The sequence below is a fragment of the Erigeron canadensis genome, chromosome 4, assembly GCF_010389155.1.
Source record: "Erigeron canadensis isolate Cc75 chromosome 4, C_canadensis_v1, whole genome shotgun sequence".
In the NCBI taxonomy this organism is placed as follows: domain Eukaryota; kingdom Viridiplantae; phylum Streptophyta; class Magnoliopsida; order Asterales; family Asteraceae; genus Erigeron; species Erigeron canadensis.
In genome coordinates, this window is record NC_057764.1 from 9,571,655 (window position 1) to 9,581,491 (window position 9,837).

The 9,837-nt window shown below is 31.9% G+C and overlaps 1 protein-coding gene and 1 long non-coding RNA gene across 4 annotated transcripts; one reads left to right on the forward strand and one right to left on the reverse strand.

Annotated features, from left to right (window-relative positions):
• The first annotated feature begins 2,194 nt into the window (after positions 1–2,194).
• Positions 2,195–5,778, forward strand: LOC122598485. Of its 3 annotated transcripts, none has more exons than XM_043771076.1 (8): positions 2,195–2,214; positions 2,798–2,859; positions 2,953–3,188; positions 3,306–3,397; positions 3,494–3,613; positions 5,018–5,084; positions 5,167–5,262; positions 5,366–5,778. In XM_043771076.1, the coding sequence occupies exons 1-8, from the start codon at positions 2,210–2,212 to the stop codon at positions 5,372–5,374; spliced, it is 687 nt and encodes a 228-aa protein (XP_043627011.1). In that variant the 5' UTR covers positions 2,195–2,209; the 3' UTR covers positions 5,375–5,778. The 3 variants fall into 3 exon arrangements, with proteins under 3 accessions (XP_043627011.1, XP_043627014.1, XP_043627012.1); XM_043771079.1 differs by lacking the exon at positions 2,195–2,214 and adding an exon at positions 2,271–2,599; XM_043771077.1 differs by lacking the exon at positions 2,195–2,214 and adding an exon at positions 2,271–2,595.
• A 2,133-nt stretch (positions 5,779–7,911) lies between these two features.
• On the reverse strand, positions 7,912–8,737 carry LOC122598527. The gene is made up of 2 exons (XR_006323643.1): positions 8,702–8,737; positions 7,912–8,431 (listed from the first exon to the last, which is right to left on the reverse strand). It is a non-coding gene; the product is annotated as an uncharacterized LOC122598527 (long non-coding RNA).
• Between the last annotated feature and the right edge of the window lie 1,100 nt (positions 8,738–9,837).

Sequence of the window (9,837 nt, forward strand, 5' to 3'; positions counted from 1 at the left end):
AAGAAACACAATCTTTTGATAAAACCTTTTTAATATAAACAAGAACAAGATTAATCTAATAAAGAGATGAAGGTATATACCCTTGAAGAACACTTTTAGATGATGGAAATGGTGCAGATTTTCGTGGCCTATACCCTTCAAAAATACCCTCAATCTAGCCTTGAAATAACCCTTAATCTCTAGCTTAATCCAACCCTTGCTTAGCCTAACTTAAACCCTTATTATTATCAAGTATTAAGGTTGATTTGTGTTGGTGTTCTTCTTGTTTCTTGGCTGCCGAAAAAGAAGAGAGAAAAGGGAGAGAAGAAGAGTTTTTGAGTGAGAATTGATTAGTGTGTGTGAAATGGGAGTGTAGTGTGTGTTGGAGTGGTGAGTTCCAAGACTTAAGGCATGCAAAATTTGAAATGGAGGGATGTATGTGTGTGTAGGGGGGGGGGGGGGCGGCTCATGGGGGGGGGGGATTTGGAGGGGTTTAATCTTTTTTTTTTTTTTAAAATTATAATGTATAAGTTGTTGTATAAGTATATGTTAATTATGTATTTGTTTTGTAAGTGTTTAGTTAGTTAAGTGTAAGTAATTGATTGTTTTAGTTAGGAATGTGTATATATGTGTATAAGTCATGTATATTTATGTGTATGGATATATTTTTGTATTTTTAGTTGGTTACATAGGTCATTGGTTGTAAATTTGTATTAATTTTTAAGCTTATATGCTTACTTATTAAGTTTTCGACGCTTTTACGTACATAATGTTTCCAATTATATTTTTAGTTGAAAATTTTACTTATCATGATGGTTTTATTTTTGATTTGTTGGGCATTCCATAGGAATTTGATTGGTATCTCAATTTGCGAGTCTTAAGTTATTATTATCGTATCGATTGATCACCTCTAAAAATTTTTGTTCCGAGGTATTTTCATTAGGAAATTCTTTTACATATCATTAGCTTTAGATTACTAATTTGGGGCATTACCTACTAGCTTCAAGTATAACTATGGCTTGCGAGAATGTAGACAACCTAACTAGCACATATAAAATTTTAAAAGTACGGTTGTTACAATTTTTATGTTTTAGAGAACATGACAGTAGTTGCTCCACACGTACATGAACACATGGCGATGTTGCGAGACTCCAACCGGTCAATGAGCGATTTTAATTTAGCTATTGAGCATAATAAAACATTTGCACATTGGTTAAAAGAAAGAGTGAAAGCAGGATATGGTGAAGAAAGGGTTGATCAACTAGTAGAGCATTTGGCATATGGTCCTCGACATAGAGTGCCAACATATCAAGGATATGACATTAACGGGTATAATTTTTACACAAAAAGGCAAGATGACAAAAGCACATTGCAAAATAGTGGGGTGACACTAATTGCCATGACATCAGAGTTCTCAAGAACAAATAATGATGCTAGGTCGAGAATAGCCAAAGACTTTTATTATGATGTCATTCAAGAGATTTGGGAGCTTGATTACAGTTTCTTCAATATTCCTTTATTCAAGTGTAAATGGGTCGAAAACATACATAGATATATATTATGGGTCGATGAAGGGTTATGGGTCGATGAAAATGAAGCTACATGAATTGAGATAGGTAACATACATAGATATATATTATATAATTTAATTTTAATTTTAATATATATTTATATTTATATACTGTATAATATAATATAAATATTTACTGACTTTACTAATGTTTGCTTATTTTTTCAGTACAAATTTTCACGAAAAAAAGGCGCCTTCTTCATTTTCATCTACCTCCAAGTCCAGTTCCCGATAGATCTAGATTAATCCCAATACATCTTTCTTTATCCCAATACATCTTACATTTGGTTTTCTTCTTCAACCCCATCTCTCATCTTTTCATGCTGCTTCTACTCAACTTCTGTCTAATGGTCATTAGGGTTTTTTTTTATTTTGTTCCATTTGTTGTGGAGTTTTCGATATTTATGTTATATTTGTTGTATATTAGTTTAATTTATTTCTCCTGGATATGTATATTTAGTATTCTAGGGTTTTTTTATTTTATATTTTTTGTGGGGTTTTCGATATATATTTTATATAAATCTTTATACTTTATCAGCTTATTTTATTATTTTTACATAGTGGTATGTGTATTTAGTTGTCTAGGTTTTTTTTTTCTATTATACTTACTAAGTTCGTCTCTTGCGAAAAAAAAAAAAGTTTGTCTCTTGCAAAGGGATAATGAGGTAGTCTTAACTCTTAAGCAAACATATTTTAATATTTTTACCATATAACCTGCCTTGTATGCGATTATATGTGATTTATTTTTGTTTTTTGAATGAAAATTCGGATTTGTTCATGTGTGTCTTGCTCAGATGGTGTTTAGGTGAGTTTAATGATACTTCTTAATTGAAATCGTGTTAGTTCAGTGGTTGCACACAACTTGTTTGAGGAAATGCCTGAGTGAAAATCTCATTTACTATATAAGCTTACTTGTAGTTTGTTAGTTGCTGTTGATGTCTATGTGCCATGGTACACAAATTCAGTGTTTTATGCAGTCTTTACTTGAATCAGGCCCGGTGATAAACAAGCGCCGACGGTTCAATTGAGCTTGGCACCAAATGTTTGTGGGTACCAAATTTATAAACGACGCTATTATATATATTTGCTGCCAATACTAATGTGTAGTCCAAAGTCCAATAAGAATAAATTTATATCATTGACTTATTAGAGTAGCCGCCTGAACTGTTTGCTAGGAAAATGACACTGTTTTTTATTGATATTATTGCTACAACCATGAGAAGGGCCTGACTTGAATAATTTGCTCAGTGTTTTCTGTAGTTTCACACATATGGAATCAAACTTGGACCATTCGTTGGATGAAGATGAAGGTTAGTATACTGTATTGGAATTTGTCCTCATTGGTTTTTTGTTTATCGGTTTCTTCTGGATCTGTTCAAAATTGAATATTTATAACATTTCAGAAGTCATGGAGGATACCACACTTCATACTCGGCGAGTGACATCATTAGATAGCGTTAGGAAAGTTGTAAATCTATCAGTTGAATTCGACCCCGTCACTTTTATTCCACTTGGAAAACCTGGAAATAAGTATACTAGTTGGGTAGGACTCGAGACAAGATCAAAAATTTCAATCCTTGTGAGTGATTGGAAGACAGTCGACAAATCCTTGAAGGATCACTTGTGGTTGTCTATTCAGGTAAGTTAATATATATTATGTGTAATTTCATTATATATATAAACTGCAAAAGTGCACTACATTCGATGGTATCTTAAAAGGCAAGTAACAACAATTAGTGCGACTGAAATAAATAAGTCTCCTGAGCATGTCACAAATGCAATTCTCAATGCTTTCGGTGCACCACACAACAAAAATAAGGTCTTCTTTCTCGCACCGTATACCCAAGGGTAAGATATAATATACAGTATTACTTCAGTTTTATACAATTTGAAGTTAAATTTTATGTTTTATTGATATTATTTATTATTTTACACAATATGCAGGGGTCACTGGGTGCTTCTTTTGGTCTTGCCTAAACCCCGTATGGTTTATGTTTTGGATGCATCACACTTAGATACAGGGAAGAAGCCAGAATCGTATCACATCAAACCACTAATTGATTCGTAAGTAACTTATTGCTATTAAATGTACTTTTTAAGCTAAGAATAATTAACTTGCTATTAAATAAATTTCTTTGCTATTGGAATTTAATAATGTACCTGGGGTTTTTTGTAAGGTGTTTTAGGAAGGGTTGATTATTGGTTCTATATAGTTAATATCAAAGGGCTCTTAGTTTTTTAGTTGCTGGATTTCGTTGCACAATATAGAACTTGTTTTGGCAAATCAAACAGTAGAGTTTTTCTTTTGACAGAATACAAACAGACCATATAATGAGCATTAGAAAGAACAAATTAAGGCTTTTGAAATGGATTAAACTAGTGAGACATGGTCATGAACCACAAGTGTAGTTCCCCGTTGTAGTTAAACAAACTAGGAGCTTTTGTTTTACAGCGGGCTATCAAAGTTTTACCTTTCTACATACGTGCTGCTCACAAACTGTCACTAGCTAGGCAGAACAATAGCGCTCTGTAACTTAGCTACATAATAGCGTTCTGTAACTTAGCTACTGAAAGACGAGCAAGTGAATAATGAAGTGTAAACATCAACCTGGTCAACCTGTGCAAAGTAAGCTAACCGGTTATCATTGTGGTGATTAAAAAATGAGAACTAACTAGGTTTTCAAAAAGGAAGATTTATAAAATGTTCTTTCAAAACGGGAGCCTAGACTATAACCATCCGGAAGGACCTTATGTGTTATATGCAACATTTCTTGCTTGCCTAAGTGAAATAATTATTATATTCACTTACCATGACTTACCTGCATCTTAAAATGCTAAGAATCGAGATATGCCATTCATCTATGTGTTAACAAGTTGCATTATGCGTAGTTGAAGAATATGTGCATTTTCACAGATTTGTTTCACTGTTTTGTGCGGACTTCGGGCAATTTATTCGTGGTCAAAATGAATGATCTAGGTCTTGGTAAATTTATTTATGAAACTTCAAGATGTCTAGTTAATACAAGAATTTTTCAAAATTTTTCTGAAAAGGGTAGATATTTTTAAAAATTCAGCAAATCCAACTGCAACAGAAAATTTTCTGCACTGTGACTTAAAAGGTTTATTAACGTTTGCTATGAATCAGACCTCTAAAAATTATGAAATTTTTACCAAAAAGCAATAACACATTGAAGATGTCACTGTAGAAAAATAAAGTCCCAACTCCCACAGATTTGTGAGATACAAATTCGCGAAGTTACTTGTTTCTGTGACAAGGATTTTCAGTTTTGACCACTTGTCTTGTAAAACCCTTTTGGCTGACCTCTTCTTGCTTCCATGACCCGAGGCCACCTTTAATGGTTTGGTCCAACATTCGTGATCAGTATACTCTTCTTTATTGGTCAGATTAGCTAGTTGAAAATTGAAATGTTCTTTGTTTCAGTCAGATTACATTACTTTTTTTTACAGGGCTATTACAATGTGTGATTTGTCGGCCAATGTTTCATCTCAGTGGGTGACTTGGGTTATGGTCAAGGTATAATTGATATTATAAGCCCTTACTTTTGTATTATAGTTCCATTAACTAATTTCTTCTATTTTTGTTTATAACATAATAGTGTAATCAACAAAAAAATACTTGGGAGTGTGGATATTATGTTTGCAAGTGGTTGTTCCACTTTGTGGTGGAGCAACAGTATAGTTTTCCCCAACAGGTTAGTCTTTAAGTTATCAGTTATGTCATTTTTATGTAAGCACTTGTCTTTGTTTTTGTTCGTTTGTAGAATAACGTGTTTTGTTTTAAAATTCATTTTGTAGAACCCATAGGCAACCGAGTTTTTTAGTGATGCAGAAGTGGACGGAGTTGCTGTATCAATTGTCAATCGGCTAAAGTTGTGATGCTTTTGAAGTTCATTGTCGTAGCTTTTAGGTTTAGAAGTCAAGATACCATGGATATTGGATCATCACCATTTTGCAAACATATGATGTTTTGCATATGTTATGAATATGTTTTGTCACCTTCAAGGTGCTTTTGAATGCTAGCTTTTGAGACTATGATATATATGTATGCTTCATCTCCATGTTGTTTGATATATATTTATGTTTCGGTATTTGATTTGTTATTGGCAAGTTGCTGGTGTTTGATATGCTTGTGATAGGTGTGAAGTTTGATATGCTTGTTAAAAATAGGTGTGATTAATGCTATAAAATGATCTGGAAAGATTAGCTTATATTTTACACGTTTGCTATAATTTTAGAAGGTGCTTAGATTTTACACAACAGTTAGAAAAAACCGTGACAAGTTATAGCTTTTTTACACGGATATCTGGTGTGTCAAAAAGTAGATGGAACCGTGTCAAAATTGATACCTTTTGACACGAAAAAATCCCGTGTAAAAAGGGTACCAGAATCAGTTACATCAAAATCTTACACGCCAAAAAAAACATGTAAAAGCCAATTCTGTAGTAGTGTGTTCTTGCGAAATCAGAATAATACGAAGTAATATCCTAACAGTTTATATAAAAACAATGTGATCTAAATACTTGGAATTACTAACTTGTTCTAATAAATACTTAAATTTGTGAAATATGTATTATGAATCGAACAAAACTAGAGTATTTAATATGAATTGTTACTTTTTTTTAAAAAACGACGTGTTTCAAAACCGCTTTAAACTCCCCATACAAGGGTCAGACCACACAATGTGACATAGATTATATTTAGAGAGGACTGCACTACCGTATAATGCATTCAAAGGGAAAAACTCCACCAAGACACGTTAGCCAAGCAACAAGTCATGCCTAGAAGAAAAAACCCCATGACTAAACTAGGTAGACTGGAAACATTATGTAATGTATTATTAGTTATAAAAAGTTACCGTGCATAGCGACGATGACAATACATTTCATGTGTAACATGTGGGTAAAAACATAATACATGTATTTATTGTAAAATAAGTATTAAGGTAAAAATAAATAAGATAAAATCTTGATCACTAAATCACGATAAAACAGATGCATATTCATAGAACACAAATACATACACTTACACGAATATTTTCACATACATTCTAATTAAGTCTAGCAGAACAACCTATGATATTTGAATTTAATATCAACTTTCACACCTATATTTGTACCCATAACTATAACCATAAATATATCATTATTTCGGGTCAACTAGTATAAATGTATTAAAGTTACGAAGTGTTAAAGTATAACTTTGCAACCTTAAAATAAAATAGCAATAAAGTTTCTTAACTTTTAATATTAGAATTTTTTCTGTTTTTATATTAGTTTTTTCTAATTTATTTTTTTAATAAAAAACTCCTAAGGCTATTTTTATAATCAAGGATTTTTATATGTGTCTTTGGAAATATATAGGTTTATTCAGTGCATAAAAATTTAGGTTAATCTAAAGAATTTTGTTATTAAGTATTTTATTCATCAAATTTCATATAAACACTATATTTATTTAGATTTATGAAATGAAATTTAATAAATAATTATAATAATGAAATGCTTTATTTATTTTCCAATACGAATGATATTTATATTATGGCATTAAAAGGTTTATACTTGTCATCATTACTTTGGTGGGGTGGTAGAGGCTTTATCCTCTTAGGGAAATATCAAGGTTTAAATCTTGATAATGGTGTTTTTTGGTATACTTTCTTTACCATATAAAAACCATCTTATCACAAGAGTTAAAAAAAAACTATATTAATTATTCATGTCACCGTGTTTAATATGCTTTTAAAATACAAATCATAATAATCCGATTTATTATTAAAAGTTATTTACTTAATAGTTAATACAACAAAGTTGACTTACATCCTTTTTATCAAAATTATTTATTTGACTTATTTTTTACTCACATAAATGATGCATTTAAAATATTTGGTAAGCATTTGTTACTAACTTTTCATTGTAAATTTATAAATAATAATAAGACGATGCATATCATACATTTTAAACATTGACTTCTTCTTCCATAGAAGAAGATATAGATTTTAAAAATGGCATGCTTTGAACACCGAACAATTTTCATCATCATTCTCCCTCTCCTATTTAGCTTTCTTACCGGTGTATGTTATGCTGAGAATGGTCAAAAGACAGTCGGAAATTGGCTCGAAATCGCTAGCCCTGATGATCCACAAGTGATCGAGGTAGGAATGTTTGCTGTTAAAGAACATAACAGGGACTTTAATACATCTTTAACATTTGAAAAAGTTCTCAAGGGTGACAACCAAATTGTTGGTGGCATAAATTGGAGGCTAACGATTGAGGTTGGAGATAATATCACAATAAAGAATTCTGAAGTTTTTGTATTTGAGCAACCTTGGAAAAGTGTTAGAAAACTAATTTCATTTAAAATTATCGAATGATAGTTTTAGATTACTATGTGAAATTATCTATATAACAACCCCAATTTGGACTGCTACAGTGTCGGTTACAGTGCCGGCTCAGTTATCCTAACTGGCTTGGTTGGCTAATGGTACAAACACATATGCATAAGCTACAACACATTTTAACATTGCTTATTTACACTTTATAAGCAGTAGGTACATCTTCATTAACCACCGCCTTCCGGCAGTAACCACTGCCGGTGTCCTTTAATCAAAGTTAACAATCACTAGACGACAACACCCACCACACCGAATAACAACGGCGATGACAGATCTGATGAAAAACTAAAGATAATGCGTCCAGCATGTCACACCACTTGTAACAACTTGCCTGCCGCTGGTCACCACCGCCACATACAATGAAAATTCTGGCAACAACCACCACACCGAATAATAGCGTTGGTGGTGGCGGATCTGATGAACAACTAAAAATAATACGTCCAACATGTCACACCACTTGTAACGACCGCCGGCCGCTGGTCACCACCGCCACATACAATGAAAATTTGTCAAATAAGTCAAGCTGGTAAATAACATATATGATTTTCAAGAGGCTTTTGAAAATAGTAATACAAAAGACGAAAAAGATGAGTGTGGTTGCAGACACCGGAGTTTGCATTGAAAAGCTTTACCGATCTTTTGTCATAAATAATTGTTTTGGGAGTTACATAAAGTGTGTGAGAAAAGTAAAAGAGAGAAAAAAAAAATTGGGACTAAAAGATAATGATAGAGAGAGATTCATATACCACAAACCAGCACACCATTTTGTTTGACGGTTTAGTTTCTGCCAAGGGATATGGGTAGTTGTCCTCGTGACTCTTATCACTTTATTATTTATTTACTATGAGGCATGTGGGACAGATGTAAAAGAATTTATAAATACGAGTAGTGTACATGCTTCCAAAACAAAATAGTTCAATATGTTTTTTTTTGTTAAATATGCATCAACAACTTTATATAAGTTATAAATTTTACGAATCGCTATGTGTTTCGGGGCAACTCTTGAAAACTTTTATCACTTTAGTCTAACTTTTTGTATACACGTATAACTTACTTTTAAAGTTTTTAATTTTTATCTATTAACTTTGGATTTTAACTTTAATCATCAAAATTTATTTACTTTTACTTTCTAATCTCTTATTTTAACGCTTCTAACTTATTTTTACAACTAGCTTTAGGTTTCTTAACTTTAGTCTAACTTTTTTTATACAAACTTAACTATAGTTTACTTTTAAAGTTTTTAATTTTTATGAATTAACTTTTGGTTTCTAACTTTAATCATCAAATTTATTTATTTTTTCTTTACTTTCAATCTCTTATTTTAAAGCTTCTAACTTTTACCATAAAACTTTTACCATTTTTTTTAGTTTTTACCCTCCAAACTTTTAGGTAATTGTGATAACACGATTTCTAGCACCGAATTCACGTCATCAATGGCGGTTTTGGTGAGTGTGTGTTCTTGGTGTTTGTGTGTGTTTTGAGAAAGAAAGTGTATGTGTGTGAAAGTAAAAGTTGCTGATTGGAATTAATGTATGTGTGTAAGGCTTTCAAAAGTTATGATTCCTAAGGTTATGAGAGGTATTTATAGGCTAACTATACAATTATGCTAATTATCACAATTAGCCCCTCAACCTTAGTAATCGTTCACATATGACTTAACTACAAGAAAGTCCTCTAATCTAAATTACAATTTATCACTATTTTGGATTTCTAACATTATCCCCCTTAGTGATATATTGTAATGAATGAAGTACGTGTTATCTTGTCTTGTTGGAATGAATTTGATGAGCCCTGTGGTGAAGACAATTGGTGTGTTGAAATAAGTCTTTAAAGCTTCCATTCTTGTCTTTGTAGAACTTGATTCAGTCTTGGTCTTAGACTT

Coding starts and splice junctions, on each gene's coding strand:
- LOC122598485 (XM_043771076.1), top strand. Junction 3,189..3,305: donor ACTTGTGGTTGTCTATTCAG/GTAAGTTAATAT, acceptor GAAATAAATAAG/TCTCCTGAGCATGTCACAAA. Junction 3,398..3,493: donor CTCGCACCGTATACCCAAGG/GTAAGATATAAT, acceptor CACAATATGCAG/GGGTCACTGGGTGCTTCTTT.